This window comes from Ooceraea biroi, chromosome 14 (assembly GCF_003672135.1).
Source record: "Ooceraea biroi isolate clonal line C1 chromosome 14, Obir_v5.4, whole genome shotgun sequence".
Lineage (NCBI taxonomy): Eukaryota > Metazoa > Arthropoda > Insecta > Hymenoptera > Formicidae > Ooceraea > Ooceraea biroi.
This window is the reverse complement of record NC_039519.1, coordinates 383,679-403,970: the sequence shown is the minus strand read 5'-3', so window position 1 is coordinate 403,970 and position 20,292 is coordinate 383,679. Positions and strand designations below refer to the sequence as shown.

The 20,292-nt window shown below is 36.3% G+C and overlaps 3 protein-coding genes across 4 annotated transcripts; 2 read left to right on the top strand and 1 right to left on the bottom strand.

The window, feature by feature from the left end:
• The first annotated feature begins 2,217 nt into the window (after positions 1 to 2,217).
• Positions 2,218 to 4,973, top strand: LOC105282788 (heparan sulfate glucosamine 3-O-sulfotransferase 3B1). Its single transcript, XM_026975061.1, has 3 exons — positions 2,218 to 2,281; positions 2,358 to 2,441; positions 2,789 to 4,973. Exons 1-3 carry the CDS (start codon positions 2,218 to 2,220, stop codon positions 2,911 to 2,913), a joined length of 273 nt encoding a protein of 90 aa, XP_026830862.1. The 3' UTR covers positions 2,914 to 4,973.
• A 5,625-nt stretch (positions 4,974 to 10,598) lies between these two features.
• On the bottom strand, positions 10,599 to 17,463 carry LOC105287235 (FGGY carbohydrate kinase domain-containing protein). Of its 2 annotated transcripts, none has more exons than XM_026974864.1 (11): positions 17,099 to 17,463; positions 13,135 to 13,394; positions 12,939 to 13,050; positions 12,594 to 12,831; positions 12,380 to 12,507; positions 12,055 to 12,237; positions 11,759 to 11,969; positions 11,531 to 11,681; positions 11,366 to 11,440; positions 10,838 to 11,112; positions 10,599 to 10,704 (listed from the first exon to the last, which is right to left on the bottom strand). In XM_026974864.1, the coding sequence occupies exons 2-11, from the start codon at positions 13,309 to 13,311 to the stop codon at positions 10,620 to 10,622; spliced, it is 1,635 nt and encodes a 544-aa protein (XP_026830665.1). In that variant the 5' UTR covers positions 13,312 to 13,394; positions 17,099 to 17,463; the 3' UTR covers positions 10,599 to 10,619. The 2 variants fall into 2 exon arrangements, with proteins under 2 accessions (XP_026830665.1, XP_026830666.1); XM_026974865.1 differs by lacking the exon at positions 17,099 to 17,463 and adding an exon at positions 16,395 to 16,440.
• A 151-nt stretch (positions 17,464 to 17,614) lies between these two features.
• Positions 17,615 to 19,756, top strand: LOC105287216 (ribonuclease P/MRP protein subunit POP5). The gene is made up of 4 exons (XM_011352730.3): positions 17,615 to 17,938; positions 19,034 to 19,179; positions 19,347 to 19,516; positions 19,589 to 19,756. The coding sequence occupies exons 1-4, from the start codon at positions 17,919 to 17,921 to the stop codon at positions 19,703 to 19,705; spliced, it is 453 nt and encodes a 150-aa protein (XP_011351032.1). The 5' UTR covers positions 17,615 to 17,918; the 3' UTR covers positions 19,706 to 19,756.
• Positions 19,757 to 20,292: the final 536 nt, after the last annotated feature.

The following is a 20,292-nucleotide window of genomic DNA, read 5'->3' as shown; positions in this document are numbered from 1 at the left end:
GAACGAATAAGTTTGTTCCATAAATTTGACCTTTACCGAAAAATTAAAGAAAAAGAAAATCATCATACGAGTGCAACAAGGCGATAAGAACATTTTTAGTCCTTCTCGCTATTGGGCGAGAATTGTAATTGATAATGATCGATGAAGAAATTCCGTGTAAATTATTTGTTTTTCGATGCTTCGATCGTTGAGTATTTTTTGTTTAAAATTAAAGTTAACAGAACAGGAAAAAACAATTCTTAATTAGCTATGCGAGAAATTAGCATGATGACTGCCTTTAGATCTTTTAAATTGTGTTTCAACTCAAACAGATTGTAAAACCTAATTAAATTATATGTTAATTTTCATTTCTAGTAAAAATATTTACACGAGTTTGTGTGTTCCTACGACATTCATAATTACAAAAACTTCAGATTTCTATTTCATCGGTTACGCAAGTGTAACTCGAAGGTAACGATTTCGAAATATAAAATATAAGATGAGTGCACGAGATACTTCTCGTCAGTAATTCTGTCTTGCAAATTCGGCTTGTTATCGTTCGAAATACGGTAAATATGTTTCCACCAAGGAATGATCGATTGAAATTTGGCACTTTAGGCAAAGTGTGCAGCGGTATATGTGCTTCGAACAAAACCGACGAGGCATTTTTTACTTACACAACACATGAAAGTATACTTGTGGAGAACTTTTAAGAACCGTCATGTCAAATTCCACCATCAAGAAGAAGATCGATGCCCCGAGTGTCAGGACGTGATTTTCGACGGAACGTCATACCTACAGCGATCCTACCATGCTAACTCGTCCTTAGCCTATTAATAAATTAATTAGTTGAGTTACACGCGGTTAGATAATACAATATATATGAAAATTGTTACGACCAAAAAAAAAAATACCCAATATTATAGAACATAAAAAAAAAAAAAAAAATCTTTTTAATTCCTAAATCGTTCTAAATTATTACAAATCGTTTTACAGCCGAGTCAGGCGAGATCTGAAATATTAGGCGTGACTTGATCATTCGTGTCATCCACGTGCATACAAACTTTCTCCAAAACAATAATGAAACAGAAATAACTCACCGGGATTTCCTATGGGATCTGGCTCTATTTTCAGCTAATAAATCTACTAATGTGTCAATGTAACGATGCTTAATCTACAAATGTGCGCGAATTATTGATCGATCAGAAAATCGCTCGTATGCCAATTGTCAAAAATATAAGTATACCTTACTGTACGCCGCCATAAAGATCCCGGTATCGTATAGGTGGCTGATCGATATTAAATGACTGTGATGCTCTGTGTTGGGTAATTTGCTGCCATTATTTCCGATTGAGAAATACTTGGCAACTAGTGGCACACGGATGCTCACTTCGCTGCTGCAATCTGAACCTAAGACGTACGCTAAAAATAATATCCACCAGTTGCAATTTATGCATGTGGAAGAGGCTTAAATCTGATTTGTTATCATGAAGATAGATATATTATTATTATAAAAATTTATGATTACAAATATTAAAAAATTCAGAAAATAATATTCTTATGATAAATATATGTCACGAAATATACAATAACATATTTAAGGAAAATGGCACATAAATTTATCAGTCGGCACGAAACCTGTTCTCATTATCTTGGATGTACACTGAGACACGGACTGCTCATGGATCGTGCTGATTAACTCCATAAGTATTTGTAATACAGTGCGACGATAGAACGCCGGAGATAATGCTAGAAAAAAAGTGTGAACACATATTTGCTCTTAATTCAATTACTGCGGGCTTTACGAGAGTGTGCGGTGAATTGCCGAGCCACTTGGACTAACGAGCGACAAGCAGAAAAAAGTCGCGTGACAAAGGAGTGCGCTGTACCTTTGAGAAAATTTATTACAATTTTTTGCTGGGTTTATCGAAACAATCGGGCTGCGGGCCTCTTTCAGTCCTCGCCGACAAATGTTCTGCTCCACGTGAAAGCGAATCTTGTCGCTGAATCGAGGGCACGTCGCTTGCAAGCCTAAAATACCTAGGAGGGACGCAGAAATTTCTTACAATTGCATTTTCTTTAATCTTTATAATACATCTACGCACGCATGCACGCATGCGCGATATAAAAATAATTGTGTAAGAAACTTAACTTTTCGTAGATAACACGGCATCGGACTGGCGCCTCCTCGGGGTCGGCCGCCACCTTTCTTCTCCAAGAGATTCTGCTATGTAACTCATGGCCGACATCCAGAAAATCAGCAGCTCCGTTTATTCTCGAGTTTCCATGAACTACAAAACTGGTAAGGACCTCTAAGAACAATGCCACTCCACCGGGAAATTAATCAGAAGCAAGGCGCTAACTCCATGAAGTAAAAGAACGGCTGCTGGACTACTTCAATGCCACTAAGGGCTTTCCCTGCTTGCTCAAGTCGGAAGACCGCGCCACGCCGCACTGTCTTGGTAAGATAACCGGCAAGTCATTTTCCAGAGAGAGAATACGAATTTTATATTAAAAATCGAACATTTAATATTAAGAGTCAATTATAAATAATTATAAATAATTTCGTGTTTGCAGATTCTATAGCACTTTCTGTCTTCAGATTTGATACGATATTTCTTTGAAAAGAAAGATAATAAATTTCATCTTTTTATGGTAAAATGCTTCTTGCTCACGGGACTTTCCGTGAAAATATTCGATATAACATTTTATGATATCGCATAATTTGTTCATTTGTGTAAGGTATTATGGAATTGTGTAACATTTGTCATTAACTGGAAACTTACATTTCCTTATCGTTATCTTTTAGGAAAGAACAAAGGTCGTAGTCATCCATACATTGATCCCATGGCGGTCCAACGTCTGCGAGATTTTTATCGGCCGTTCAATCAGCGTTTCTATCAATTAGCAGGTATGGATTTCGGCTGGTATTAAAGCTGGCACGTATCGTATACACACATATCGTAAATAGGAAAACGGAACAGAGTCAATTTTTATCGTATATCAAATATTTATGATAGATATTACGTCTGAATATCTATAATCTGATTTGATAGAATACATGACACAATGCATGTAGGCAATCATATCAGAACGTGCCATTTGTTCATAGGGTCTGCACGATACTTCTCTCAAATTTTATTTTTTAACATTTACGCACATTGTGCTGTACTTGTTTGTTTCCCAAGTTTTCCTTTGAGTTTGCAAAGCTTTTCGTTATACTAATTTAATATATCGATAATTTATTTACGAGTACTTCGTAATGGAAATTGTTATTGTTTTACAAAATTAGTTAATGAATAAATTTGAACATAGTTCACGTAAAATTGCGTTGCACAATAAGTAAAATTTTTAAATGCTATAAGTATTTGTATATCATCGTGGAAATAACAAAAAGAAACATTATTCGTTGTTTTTAAATTATGAGCACGGTTCCCGTCCGGAAGTCTTTACGAACAACCATGACATATCTATAGCTCCTATAATTATTATAATTATCATAGTAACAATAATAATCATGTCTGAGAATCATATCTGAGATACTTCCACGTAATAAGAAGGATTATATAAAATCTATGAATACATATGTACAGTAGAATAAATACGTAAATAAGAAGAATGCGTAGACTTTGTTCAGCTCAACGTATACCACTAGTTATTTTGTTGAAATATAGTAAAATGCAATTAGTTGAATGCACAGTTAAAATATAAATATATTCTCTGTTGGATTTTTTGTTATTAACTTTCAACTCATTATTCTGAGATGTTTATAGATTAAGATATAGGTGCAATATTATATACATCTTTTTATATGTTAATTTAGATTTATGCGGAATGTAATTGCGTGTAAGATTATATAATATAACTGCAACAATCAGGAGCGAATTAATTAAAAAATCGGAGAAACTTTGTATCAATTTTTTTCACACCTGACTGTATTTTATATGAAAAAGAAAAAGAAATTCTGTACAAAAATGTATATGAAGTAATATTTCAATTAGTTTACTAAAACCTTTTACATAATTCAAATTTAACAAATAAAAAGAGCATTCTTCCAGACTGTAAAATTTAATTTGTTATTAAATTGCAAATAGTGCTTCTCATGCAAGAAAGATTCATAAATTTGATTACGTAAATTGTTATTTTGTCTCTTAAAGACATATCTTATATTTATGTAGTTTTGAATCAGCATCTTTGCCTTTTTGTGTAATACATCCGGTAGTCTTCGTAAACCATCCGCGTTCGCTTCTGATAACGATTTATCGCGCGCATTTATCTATAATACATACAGTGTATATAATAACTACGAACAAGTAAAATTATTACCACAATTCGCTAGTTCCTAAGTACTAAAAATTAATTATTAGAACAAGGACACGCGCATTAGAGGATAGTTATAATATATAGATATTCGATTATAATTAAATCATGGACCGAGGATTCATTATGCAGAATATAACGTGAAATATGTGAATGCGTAATAAGAACATATTTTTTAAAAACAGATTTATCATCATGGTTTTAGGAAAAAATGAATTTACTCTGATATTAACATCAAAATTTAAATAAATCTATTGCTAATTTCTATATTTTACGATATAGTCTGTATATAACAGTCACTGTCATTTATAAGACAGACCATGAAATCAGTGAATTAGGAAGTGAATTCAAAATGAAGAAATTAATTTAAACATAAAGGCGCAGATTATTAAATTGTCCTAGAAGCTCAAGAAATTAGGTCGAAAATGTTAATACATTTTATATGTAGGAAAGATTAATAATAGGAGGATTATATTTATCTAGAAAGTAAGAATGAAAGTAGGCAAGACTTAGGCGACACAATCCACATCGCGCAAACGATGAATAATGTAATAGTGAAGCACAATGCTTTTGCTCAAATTATACGACAGGGCTGTCAATAGACATAAGTATTTCATATAATGTTTTCAATATATAGATTATTTGAGATAAATAGAATAAAATATATACATGTATAAAAACTGCTTTCTACTCCAAATGACGATATTTAAAACGAGAACAATTTTTTAAATTACGCAAACTTTTATAAATTTATAACATTATTCAAATATATGCGATTACTATTGAGTGTTTCTTGGGAACTGTAATAATATACAGGAAATTCTTTTATAAGGCACTAATGTATTGGGAGTGTGATTTAGTTTTGAGGGTTTTGCAACAGATGGCTGTAGTGTCAGTTTGTTCCAATAGCTGTTTCCGATAACTGTTCTTTCTTACAGTGTTGACATTATCCATGACATTTAGTAACATTATAGCAATAGATGCAATAACAGTCGTGTTTATATCATCGTAAAAATGCAACTTCCGAAACAGCATTTTCGACATGCGTTGCTTTTGTTTTTTAATCAAAAGAAAACGGCGGCTGACGGTTATAGAATTCTTGTGGAAACTTATGGTGATTCTGCCCCATCAATTAAGACGTGTGAATACTGGTTTAGACGCTTTAAGAGTGGTGATACTGATGTGAAGGACAAAGAACGCTCGGGACAACCAAGAAAGCTTGAAAATGCAGATTTCCAAGCATTATTACACGAAAATCCAACACGATCCACTTCAGAACTTGCCAGAGCATTAAATGTTGATCGTACAACAGTTACGAAACATTTACATGAAATGGGAAAAATTCAGAAAGAAGGGAAATTGGTTCGACATGAATTATCGGAAAGTGTCATTGCGAACCATTTCGTTGATCGCCAGGCAAAAAAAAGAAGAGTCTTTTGTCTCGGATTGTTACTGGGGATGAAAAGTGGATCTATTTTGATAATCCGAAACGCAGAAAATCATGGGTGGATCCAGGCGAACCATCAACATCCACTCCGAGACGCAATATTGACGGTTCAAAAGTAATGCTCTGTATTTGGTGGGATAGTGTACTATGAGCTGTTAAATCCGCACGAGACTGTCACGGCTGATCGTTATCGACACCAATTGCACAAGTTGAAGCAAGCATTGGACCAAGAACGACCACCAATTGCGAGTAAACGACGGAAAGTGATTCTTCGTGACAACGCTCGACCTCACGTTGCGTTATCAGTGAAACAAACACTATTAGAGCTCGAATGGGAAGTCTTACCGCACCCCGCGTACTCTCCGGACATTGCTCCATGCGATTATTATTTGTTCCGGTGGATGCAACACGCTTTAGAGGATACACACTTTGATAATTTGGAAGAAGTGCGAAAATTCGTCGACGAATGGACCAACTGAAAAGAAGAGTGATTTTATCGTGGTGGAATCGATCTCTTGCCAGAAAGATGGGAAAAAGTTATAGAAAACGGAGGAAAATATTTTGATTAAGGTATTCATTCATTATCATATTTAAATACATGCGTTTTTGAGCAAAAAAACCCTCAAAACTAAATCACACCCCTAATATCATCGGAAAAATGCAACTTCCGAAACAGCATTTTCGACATGCGTTGCTTCTGTTTTTTAATCAAAAGAAAACTGTGGCTGACGGTTATAGAATTCTTGTGGAGATTTATGGTGATTCTGCCCCATCAATTAAGACGTGTGAATACTGGTTTAGACGCTTTAAGAGTGGTGATACTGATGTGAAGGACAAAGAACGCTCGGGACAACCAAGAAAGCTTGAAAATGCAGATTTGCAAGCAGTATTGCACGAAAATCCAACACGATCCACTTCAGAACTTGCCAGAGCATTAAATGTTGATCGTACAACAGTTACGAAACATTTACATGAAATGGGAAAAATTCAGAAAGAAGGGAAATGGGTTCGACATGAATTATCGGAAAGTGCCATTGCGAACCATTTCGTTGATCGCCAGGCAAAAAAAGAAGAGTCTTTTGTCTCGGATTGTTACTGGGGATGAAAAGTGCATCTATTTTGATAATCCGAAACGCAGAAAATCATGGGTGGATCCAGGCGAACCATCAACATCCACTCCGAGATGCAATGTTCACGGTTCAAAAGTAATGCTCTGTATTTGGTGGGACAGTGTACTATGAGCTGTTAAATCCGCACGAGACTGTCACGGCTGATCGTTATCAACACCAATTGTACAAGTTGAAGCAAGCATTGGACCAAGAACGACCACCAATTGCGAGTAAACGACGGAAAGTGATTCTTCTTCGTGACAAGGCTCGACCTCACGTTGCGTTATCAGTGAAAGAAACACCATTAGAGCTCGAATGGGAAGTCTTACCGCACCCCGCGTATTCTCCGGACATTGCTCCATGCGATTATTATTTGTTCCGGTGGATGCAACACGCTTTAGAGGATACACACTTTGATAATTTGGAAGAAGTGCGAAAATTCGTCGACGAATGGACCAACTGAAAAGAAGAGTGATTTTATCGTGGTGGAATCGATCTCTTGCCAGAAAGATGGGAAAAAGTTATAGAAAACGAAGGAAAATATTTTGATTAAGGTATTCATTCATTATCATATTTAAATACATGCGTTTTTGAGCAAAAAAACCCTCAAAACTAAATCACACCCCTAATATCATCGGAAAAATGCAACTTCCGAAACAGCATTTTCGACATGCGTTGCTTCTGTTTTTTAATCAAAAGAAAACTGTGGCTGACGGTTATAGAATTCTTGTGGAGATTTATGGTGATTCTGCCCCATCAATTAAGACGTGTGAATACTGGTTTAGACGCTTTAAGAGTGGTGATACTGATGTGAAGGACAAAGAACGCTCGGGACAACCAAGAAAGCTTGAAAATGCAGATTTGCAAGCAGTATTGCACGAAAATCCAACACGATCCACTTCAGAACTTGCCAGAGCATTAAATGTTGATCGTACAACAGTTACGAAACATTTACATGAAATGGGAAAAATTCAGAAAGAAGGGAAATGGGTTCGATATGAATTATCGGAAAGTGCCATTGCGAACCGGTTGAACATTTGCATTTCGTTGATCGCCAGGCAAAAAAAGAAGAGTCTTTTGTCTCGGATTGTTACTGGGGATGAAAAGTGCATCTATTTTGATAATCCGAAACGCAGAAAATCATGGGTGGATCCAGGCGAACCATCAACATCCACTCCGAGACGCAATATTCACGGTTCAAAAGTAATGCTCTGTATTTGGTGGGACAGTGTACTATGAGCTGTTAAATCCGCACGAGACTGTCACGGCTGATCGTTATCGACACCAATTGTACAAGTTGAAGCAAGCATTGGACCAAGAACGACCACCAATTGCGAGTAAACGACGGAAAGTGATTCTTCTTCGTGACAAGGCTCGACCTCACGTTGCGTTATCAGTGAAACAAACACCATTAGAGCTCGAATGGGAAGTCTTACCGCACCCCGCGTATTCTCCGGACATTGCTCCATGCGATTATTATTTGTTCCGGTGGATGCAACACGCTTTAGAGGATACACACTTTGATAATTTGGAAGAAGTGCGAAAATTCGTCGACGAATGGACCAACTGAAAAGAAGAGTGATTTTATCGTGGTGGAATCGATCTCTTGCCAGAAAGATGGGAAAAAGTTATAGAAAACGAAGGAAAATATTTTGATTAAGGTATTCCTTCATTATCATATTTAAATACATGCGTTTTTGAGCAAAAAAACCCTCAAAACTAAATCACACCCCTAATATCATCGGAAAAATGCAACTTCCGAAACAGCATTTTCGACATGCGTTGCTTCTGTTTTTTAATCAAAAGAAAACTGTGGCTGACGGTTATAGAATTCTTGTGGAGATTTATGGTGATTCTGCCCCATCAATTAAGACGTGTGAATACTGGTTTAGACGCTTTAAGAGTGGTGATACTGATGTGAAGGACAAAGAACGCTCGGGACAACCAAGAAAGCTTGAAAATGCAGATTTGCAAGCAGTATTGCACGAAAATCCAACACGATCCACTTCAGAACTTGCCAGAGCATTAAATGTTGATCGTACAACAGTTACGAAACATTTACATGAAATGGGAAAAATTCAGAAAGAAGGGAAATGGGTTCGATATGAATTATCGGAAAGTGCCATTGCGAACCGGTTGAACATTTGCATTTCGTTGATCGCCAGGCAAAAAAAGAAGAGTCTTTTGTCTCGGATTGTTACTGGGGATGAAAAGTGCATCTATTTTGATAATCCGAAACGCAGAAAATCATGGGTGGATCCAGGCGAACCATCAACATCCACTCCGAGACGCAATATTCACGGTTCAAAAGTAATGCTCTGTATTTGGTGGGACAGTGTACTATGAGCTGTTAAATCCGCACGAGACTGTCACGGCTGATCGTTATCGACACCAATTGTACAAGTTGAAGCAAGCATTGGACCAAGAACGACCACCAATTGCGAGTAAACGATGGAAAGTGATTCTTCTTCGTGACAACGCTCGACCTCACGTTGCGTTATCAGTGAAACAAACACTATTAGAGCTCGAATGGGAAGTCTTACCGCACCCCGCGTATTCTCCGGACATTGCCCCATGCGATTATTATTTGTTCCGGTGGATGCAACACGCTTTAGAGGATACACACTTTGATAATTTGGAAGAAGTGCGAAAATTCGTCGACGAATGGACCAACTGAAAAGAAGAGTGATTTTATCGTGGTGGAATCGATCTCTTGCCAGAAAGATGGGAAAAAGTTATAGAAAACGAAGGAAAATATTTTGATTAAGGTATTCATTCATTATCATATTTAAATACATGCGTTTTTGAGCAAAAAAACCCTCAAAACTAAATCACACCCCTAATATTATCAATATATTTTTCACGATCTGCTTTATTCACGTTTATATCTTTACTTTATCACAGGATAATTTCTTTCGTTACTTCGTCTTCGTGTCATGGACGATAATTTGATGTTAAATCGCTAACAAAATAGAGGAGTATAAGTTGTTCTAAAATTCATTTATTAACAAGATTTTGTAAATAAAAAGATCTGTATACAATATACAATATATGAGTAAAATATGACACAATAATCTGTGCACAATAAGATTATATGGAATAATGTCATTTATCCGAGTTCCCATGTCTGTGTATTTTTTTTACTTTAAAAATAGATCCAAAATTATTAGATTGACCAGGAAGTTGGTCCATACGGTTTTTATCAAAAAATCCGTACGGACTTTTCGATCAATCCAATAAATAAATATAAAAATAATAATAAAAATATTATTTTTTTCAGATCACAAGATTAAATCGAGAACCGTTTGTCGCAATAATATACTGCTATGCTATAATCAACAGCACCGTGACAATATCATTATTCTAAGTTATCTTTGATGCTTACAATGTGAAGGCCACGTGGTAGGTTCCATTGCTCGTATATACAGTATTATTGCTGTTAACATCACAGTAAAAATTTTCTATTATTTCTGCATATATTAATATTAATGGGAATGATACTTCATAAGGAGTATCAATCTTAGTGGAATATTGTTTCCTTGCAACATCTTCAAATCTAAGCTTTCGTAGTATTAAATTTCTAATATTCCCATATGTATAACATTTGTACAATGTTTACGTTCTCTACTCAAGATCTCAGAGATTCTTTTTTAAAGTTTATCGAATGTTTACTTAAATGCTCATCGTCGTTTAAATTCTTAATTGCTAAACCGTTCACTGAATACAATATCTATTTTTTAATCCGTTTAGACTAAACGAATAGACTATAATTCTTCGCTCATTATTTTCTTATAGTCTTGCTGGTCCAAGACCATTTTCTTGAATACGTGATACTTTCGAAGGTGATACCTGAAATTATTACGAACGGATGTAGAAGAGAAATACCGTTATATAACGAACGTAACGTAACAAGATAATGCTTGTTATATTTTTATTTTCGAATTATTTTATTTTCGAATTATTTTTATTTTCGTATACCTACTTGTAGCAGTCGCTCGCCGGTTTCACTATGTTTGCCGTTCCAGCCATTCTTTTAATAGTCTCGTGCATTGAATACTTTTTCGTGGCACATGCCCCGAGGATCGCTGCACCCACCAAGACCGACTCTTGCTCCACGGGACAAAGTACCGGTAACGACAGTACGTCGGCTTGTGTTTGGATAAATAATCGATTCCGACTCAATCCACCGCACACCAATATACCCTCGATGTTGTGGCCGGCAGCCGTCAAGGTTTCGATTATGTATTTCGTACCATACTGCCGTGAAAATTGACGCAATGTTACATAATCAGGAAGCGAAAACCTTATTTATCCTCATTTATCCACTAATGGCCAACGTTTTATCTTTACTAGAATCATGATAATGTTAATTCCTTATGAAAATAATGTGAAAAATTTCTTTAATCCATTTTACTTGATTTTTAAAGATATTAAAATTTTTTATTAAAAAAATCTTGATATAAAATTCTTCATCATTGGCCATCAGGATTAATTTTAATTTCTGATGTACCGTCAATGCCTGCACCGTTGCTAAATATAATAACGCTAAGTGCTCCTCATCCACGGACAAAGATAATCCGGACACCTAAGGTACAGAGAATAGTACAAAACCGTATCCGTATTTTCAGGATCTTGTAAAGCAGATCAATGAATGATCCAATGTATGTGTCAATACCATTCCTTTCAGACTTGGATCAGCGAGGGGCGAACGGTTACCGTGGAAATCGGGCCACACGTGCAGGTCCCTGGTCAGGTACGACACGTTCTGCAGGTTTCTCTGCTCAGCCATAACGTGCAACAATTCGGACAGATATTGTTGAATGTGCCTGAAATAAATAGCGCCGAGGCTCTCGTTACATCGACGTTCGTCCACGATCTTCGATCGTGTTCTCAAGGAACTCACTTATTTCCGGTCAAGTGTTTCATAATTATTCCTGGCGTCGCGGGATGCGTACCGATAATGTGATCGAGCAGCTTGCCGGTGGCGCTCTGGCCTCCCTCGTTAAGCCAGAAACCGGATATCATCGCGTTGTAATACGGCCCCCAAACGCCATTCACGAATATCTTCTTCTCGTTCACTATCATGTGGCACGTCGAGGTACCGCAGATCAAGGCTGGAAATCACAAGGTAATTCTCGCTTGTTCAATTCTCTCCGGTGCACGATGCGTATCACCGTCGACATTAAGTACGTTCCTTACCCAATCGGTTGGAGAAGTTCGGAGATACATCGGGTGCGTAACACCCAATCATGCCGAGACCGCCAGCATGTGCGTCGATCAACGACGTGCCAACTGGCGTACCTTCCAATAATCCCAACTCTGCTGCAGCCTTCGCCGATAGTCCAGGTTCAATCGCGTCACCCGGTACCCTTACGTCGTTACCTTAACATGAACACTCGTTATCGAGATGACAAGAATTTTTTTCATATAAAGTTCGCGTCTATTATGAGAAAATGTGCTACTTTATAATATCGAAATTAATTTTTTATTTTTTATTTTTAGATACTCTTAGATAATAATGTACCTATTTTTTTCCAATTGTCTTTCTTTAGCTCTCGCAAATTGAGTTGCTCAAAGAAACTCTCATCCCATCCGTTCTTACCATCGAGATTGGCAGTGTAATTCCACTTACATACCAAGGAACATAATGATCTAAGAGAAAAAAAAGAAATTAATTAATTAATGTGTTAATTTCTTCAAATTCTGTCAAAGAATTTATAGGTATCAGGCGTTTGTACCGCGATTCCGATTCAGTGGCCTTCCACGTTAAAAAATCTGGCAAGTCGAACAGTAACGCTGCAGAGCTCCAGGAAGCAGGTAAATTCTTTTTCAGCCACAGCATCTTCGGCGTTTGCATTTCAAGGGAGACTTTGCCACCCACATATTGCAATGCATCATGACCGGTAGAGTTGATAAAGTCAGCTTCCTCCTGCGCTCTGTGATCCATCCATAATATGACATTTTGTTTCTCTTGCCCTGAACAATACATCAGTTTCATCACGCGCACATATAGTATCATGAAACAGTTGACGAAATGAAGGGTAAAAAAATAAGTTAGAGTAAAAGATGTCTCTTTTACGTACCTGTAATACTGACTGTTACCGGTGATCCCGTGTTGTCTAAAGCAACCAACGAGCAGGTAGCGTCAAAGCCAATTCCTTTAACGTTCTCAGCGGAGATGCCAGCCACGACCGACTGTGAACAGCACGAGAGAATTGCTTAAGTATAACTTACACGTGATGTGTCTTTTTAAATATTACTAAATAAATCTTATCCTACCTTGACAACATGGCACACAGCGCTCCAAATGTTATCAGACGACTGCTCGTAGAAGTTTGGGGCGGGATGGAATATTTCGAGCGGGCATGCAGCCACCTTCCTTACCTTGCCGTTCGCAGCAACCAGAGCCGCTCGGGCGCTTCCTGTTCCCACGTCTACGCCAACAAAAAAATCCATGACCGCCGCTGCAGCGTTACAACATATATCCCACGTCAAGCGGAGTCAACTAAGCGCTCGGCGATTTCGAACTTGGGCACGAGCTGCAAGGAAGGAGAAAATCACGATTATCAACCAACCATACCGCGCGCGTTAATCATTGACATATATTCTATGATGACATGACCCTGAGATAACATTAATTGCGAAGGAGATACGGGGTGAATAAAGACCTCAAACAGTGTAGCACGTTATCAGCTAATGCTTCTTTAATCCAGCAATACGCGTACAAATGTTAGACTAGCGAACACGAGTCGTGCATAATTTCTCTCGAGAGTGCAACGAAGAGGATGCGTAGACTGCAACATATGTATGCACTTTCTCGCATGCTTGCATTTTAAGCAGCAAAAATATGTTACAGTTACATGTTGGGAACATGAGCCTTCCAGGGAAAATTATTTCGTCATTTTGTCATTATATAAACTATGTGTGTGTGTATATATATATAGAGGAAAGTTCCCGATTATGAGATACCATATCGATTTTGCCGAATGTAAGGAAATCTATAGGCAGAATTTAAAAATGTAATACGTTATCTTGAAGAGAATTTAATAAGCTTTAGGTTGGTCAAATGAAAATTCTAATTTAAATATTATTTTTTCTGAAAATTAAAACAATTTGAAAAAAGAGCTTTACGCAGGATCGAGAAAGTGTGATGTTATCAGCTAATGCTTCTTTAATCCAGCAATACGCGTACAAATGTTAGACTAGCGAACACGAGTCGTGCATAATTTCTCTCGAGAGTGCAACGAAGAGGATGCGTAGACTGCAACATATGTATGCACTTTCTCGCATGCTTGCATTTTAAGCAGCAAAAATATGTTACAGTTACATGTTGGGAACATGAGCCTTCCAGGGAAAATTATTTCGTCATTTTGACATTATATAAACTATGTGTGTGTGTATATATATATAGAGGAAAGTCCCCGATTATGAGATACCATATCGATTTTGCCGAATGTAAGGAAATCTATAGGCAGAATTTAAAAATGTAATACGTTATCTTGAAGAGAATTTAATAAGCTTTAGGTTGATCAAATGAAAAATCTAATTTAAATATTATTTTTTCTGAAAATTAAAACAATTTGAAAAAAGAGCTTTACGCAGGATCGAGAAAGTGTGATGTTATTAGCTAATGCTTCTTTAATCCAGCAATACGCGTACAAATGTTAGACTAGCGAACACGAGTCGTACATAATTTCTACAAATGTTAGACTAGCGAACACGAGTCGTACATAATTTCTCTCGAGAGTGCAACGAAGAGGATGCGTAGACTGCAACATATGTATGCACTTTCTCGCATGCTTGCATTTTAAGCAGCAAAAATATGTTAGTTACATGTTGGGAACATGAGCCTTCCAGGGAAAATTATTTCGTCATTTTGACATTATATAAACTATGTGTGTGTGTATATATATATAGAGGGAAGTTCCCGATTATGAGATACCATATCGATTTTGCCGAATGTAAGGAAATCTATAGGCAGAATTTAAAAATGTAATACGTTATCTTGAAGAGAATTTAATAAGCTTTAGGTTGGTCAAATGAAAATTCTAATTTAAATATTATTTTTTCTGAAAATTAAAACAATTTGAAAAAAGAGCTTTACGCAGGATCGAGAAAGTGTGATGTTATCAGCTAATGCTTCTTTAATCCAGCAATACGCGTACAAATGTTAGACTAGCGAACACGAGTCGTGCATAATTTCTCTCGAGAGTGCAACGAAGAGGATGCGTAGACTGCAACATATGTATGCACTTTCTCGCATGCTTGCATTTTAAGCAGCAAAAATATGTTAGTTACATGTTGGGAACATGAGCCTTCCAGGGAAAATTATTTCGTCATTTTGACATTATATAAACTATGTGTGTGTGTATATATATATAGAGGGAAGTTCCCGATTATGAGATACCATATCGATTTTGCCGAATGTAAGGAAATCTATAGGCAGAATTTAAAAATGTAATACGTTATCTTGAAGAGAATTTAATAAGCTTTAGGTTGGTCAAATGAAAATTCTAATTTAAATATTATTTTTTCTGAAAATTAAAACAATTTGAAAAAAGAGCTTTACGCAGGATCGAGAAAGTGTGATGTTATCAGCTAATGCTTCTTTAATCCAGCAATACGCGTACAAATGTTAGACTAGCGAACACGAGTCGTGCATAATTTCTCTCGAGAGTGCAACGAAGAGGATGCGTAGACTGCAACATATGTATGCACTTTCTCGCATGCTTGCATTTTAAGCAGCAAAAATATGTTACAGTTACATGTTGGGAACATGAGCCTTCCAGGGAAAATTATTTCGTCATTTTGACATTATATAAACTATGTGTGTGTGTATATATATATAGAGGAAAGTCCCCGATTATGAGATACCATATCGATTTTGCCGAATGTAAGGAAATCTATGGGCAGAATTTAAAAATGTAATACGTTATCTTGAAGAGAATTTAATAAGCTTTAGGTTGGTCAAATGAAAATTCTAATTTAAATATTATTTTTTCTGAAAATTAAAACAATTTGAAAAAAGAGCTTTACGCAGGATCGAGAAAGTGTGATGTTATCAGCTAATGCTTCTTTAATCCAGCAATACGCGTACAAATGTTAGACTAGCGAACACGAGTCGTGCATAATTTCTCTCGAGAGTGCAACGAAGAGGATGCGTAGACTGCAACATATGTATGCACTTTCTCGCATGCTTGCATTTTAAGCAGCAAAAATATGTTACAGTTACATGTTGGGAACATGAGCCTTCCAGGGAAAATTATTTCGTCATTTTGACATTATATAAACTATGTGTGTGTGTATATATATATAGAGGGAAGTTCCCGATTATGAGATACCATATCGATTTTGCCGAATGTAAGGAAATCTATAGGCAGAATTTAAAAATGTAATACGTTATCTTGAAGAGAATTTAATAAGCTTTAGGTTGGTCAAATGAAAAATCTAATTTAAATATTATTTTTTCTGAAAATTAAAACAATTTGAAAAAAGAGCTTTACGCAGGATCGAGAAAGTGTGCTCCTAATATAAGATACCTCGAGAAATCGGTGTTAAAAGTGTAAAATACATCAGTATTGTAAGTAAAAAACTTTATTAGATAGTTTTATAAAAATACTGCTGCCACAGCCTTCGCCAAATCTTCACGATTCCACTGTTGACGCTTCCTCGTTTCTCTAACCTCCATAGTCAGATTCTATAAAAATTAAATACACAAAAATTCGTAATATAAATTCGTATTAACTTTTCTTTAACCTTAAGTAGTATTTTCTTTCTTTTTATTACACTACATAATCTTCATATTCGGGCAATAATTATCTCATATTAAGAGTACCCTGAATGTCTCATTATACGAGCCACGCGCCCAGCGGTTCCGCGATCATGAAATCTAACCTCTACAATTAAGCAATTCAACAAATCGCGTATTTTCCTGTTACTACGGTTCTACTCTATCATTGCATACTGAATTTATTGCCAACCATTTCTTTATTATATAATAAACAAGGTTTAAAGACTAACCTCAAGTTCCTTTGACATGTTCACAATTTCACAAACCTTTTCTTGCAAAGGCTAAACGCAATAACGAACAATGAATTTTTCACTAAATACATTTTACACCAAGAGTAATAAGTTCATGGTGGAACTAACAGATGGTGCTCATTAGTTTAGCAGAAACCCCATTATCTCATATTAGGGGGTTCTCCTCTACATATATAAAAAATGCTGCATGCATAAAAATTACCTCATTCTTATAAATTCTATCTCGTGCGTACATAATTTCTCCAGCAGCATTGCGATTTTCGTGCAATGTTTATGTACTGCGTTGTCGTTGCAATGTTTTTATATCTATGCATTCGAAGGGAGAGAATTGTCTTATTACGTATTTAGTAAAAAGTCGCTTTTCGATCGCACCACGCGACGCGGTGGCATAACCAAGACCGCGGCGTCACTCACGTTGTGACCGCAAAAAGGAATATGCAACCGTTGCATGTCGAGCACAAAAAATGCATCACATGATCGTTTTACACAAAACCCGTTTTACATTTTACGTACATGCACGCACACGTGCGTCGTACCAAGCTGTACGCTTGATACTGACACTACCCAGACGAACCTGACTCTTATACACGTGACTTGTATCGGACCGCTGTGAAGTTGTCTGCTTAAAAAACGTGGTTACTCCGTTGCAACTGCACCTTCTGTACTCTCTTTTAATTTGCATCCTTTTATCTCTGCGTTCCAATATAAAATAATTTATTCTATAATATTCTAATATAATATAACGTCTTGCTTGATCACACGCTTAGATGCAGAAAGTGTAGCATAGTGCAGTTAAAAAGAGCAGACCATTTTATCTAAGAGTGTTTCCAAACAGAAATTGTATTCGAGGAAGAAGATATTGTTTATTTCACATTTATTTACGCGAATAGTAAACGTTAATGCATTTTCGCATAATTTTTATAAGGACATAGGGTTTTTATGATAAATTTCACGTGAACTCTCGTGTGTAAATAAATTGAGGAAGAGGCACATGCGCGATATTTGTGCGAGATAACCTAAAAATGGTTCGCTTCAAAAACAGGTAATTCAGAGTTTTGTGCAATTTCGCACGCAAAAGTTTGTAATAACGATGAACACGGGACTCATCCCATACAGCACCGATTAATACAGAAAGCTTTCAGGAAGGTTTTAAAATCATTTCAAGATTTCACATTTCATATGCAACATTTCTCAAAGGATTCCGCAATATGTCATATGAAATGTTGCAACAGAAATGTTTCTAAAACCTACCACCACATGCAATAAATTTGAAAAAATGTGAATATTGTAAAAAGTAAAATTATATATATATATATACCTAGACCAAGTATTCGATCTTTAGTGAAGCTAACCAGTTGACCAAAAAATGCATTATCTTCACGTATCCTTTTTTTCTTTCAAATATAAGCGTTGGTTGAACAGAGAATTATACATCTATATAATTCTTTCCTTTTAATCAACTATTTGGAGGAAGAAAAAGGAAAATATATAATATAAGAATGGCTGTTTGTCAATGTGCCAACAATTGACGCTTTTTAAAGGGAAACTTGGTGAATACTTGGTTTAGCTATGTATGTGCATATCTATATACATCTTATATATATTATGTATTGTTTTCATTAAGCATATTTATTATATTAATTAGATTGCAAATATTAAATAAAAACGTACAATAAAAATAATAAATACATTTTATATATAATTTTTATTATAACTTTTTAGTATTTGCAATCTTCTGAATACTCGTATAATAAATTTCAATATAATTTCTGAAGTATTTTCAATTGATTTGAATAAGAGTTTTGTAATTTGTGTGCAACATCATAGGAAAGTTTCAAAATTATTTCAATTAACCTTTAGTAATATATCAAAAAGATTTCAGCTATTTTAATAATCTTTCGGCAATATTTCAGAAAGGTTGCAGATTGATCTATACCTTTCAGCAACCCTTCTATAAGGTTTTGAATGCAAGTGTCGCGGACATTTTGCTATTCCGGAGTTGTCTCATAACTGTTGCAGAAACATTTTGCAATGTTTATGAGATGCTTTCATCTGTCAGATGAAATACTTCTGAAATATTTCTGAAATCTTTTCGTGCTGTATGGGATACTTGCATTTCTATTACGTCTCTGTTTAGATACGTGGTTCTCGAGATAACGCCGCACGGCAAGGAGGATAAACCGTTTACGCTGAAAAATACAGCCTTGTCTCAGGCAGTTCAGCAGAAGGTGCAAGAATTATACGGTGATTTTGGAACTGCAGCGATAAAGGATGGCTTTAATGGTGAGTTAGAATTTAATACGGCGATCCGCGCCGACTGCGATGGTATATATTTGTTTTTCTGACGATATGATCTGTCGTTGCACTATCCTGTTGGATTTGAAGCCTTCGAATCCTTAAAATACATTTCATGAATGAAATTTGTTTTATGAACTTATTTCTCATTGCAGCAAAATATTGCAATATGCATACGAGAATAGCAGTGATAAGAGTAAGACACGGACCTCACAAATTCTTATTGCGCGCTATACCGTCAGTGAACGACGTAGCTGGACGATTAGTTAAAACAAACATCCTGTATGTTGGTGCAACCATAAAGCAGTGCTTCCTTTTCATCATGGTAAGAGTGTAATACATCTTCCTTACTTTATTACTAAAATGGAGAAAACATTGCAATTATATTCTTTCTCAGAAATATCAGGAAAAGAAATTGGAGCAAATGTGGTCGGGGTTACGAACGGAAACTGAAAGAGAACAGATGATGACAGCTCTGTTGACTTTCACGCCTGCTATGAAAGACATCAAATAAAATTATTGTATATATATTCACTATTTATATTATATTACAGTTATTTATTTATTTATATTCTTGCGAAAGAAAATCCCCAGAACGCACCAAATATATTAATATTTTGCGCTATAACTACCATACTGAATATTTATTTTACAAGAAGTGCGAAAATAGTTAAAAATAAGTTCAGGATTTCCTTTCTACATACTATTTTCGCACTTGTAAAATAAATATTCAGTAAATATAAAACCGCATTAAAAAAGAATAAGCGAGCCGCTCTCGGACACCTTTTGGAGCAACCACCTTTCCGATTGCGACCTTGACTGTCGAAGACACCGCGTTTTAGCAATTCAGGAATTATCTGCTGAAGATATCTCCAGATTAAACGACGCAGGGGTCGTTGATACCTCTCGCCAGTTGTCGCTGCCCGTGCTGGAACCTCCCTCTTTGCCTCTTTCGCCACCCGCAGCGTACCGCGTATTGTTTCACTTCCGCCGTCTGCCGTGCGCGTTACCGCTCGTTCGGATCAGTTCGGATCGCTTCGGACCGCTCGCGAGCAGCTGCTGGCGGCCAGCGGAGCATTCAAGCGTCTTACCTGCTCCGTT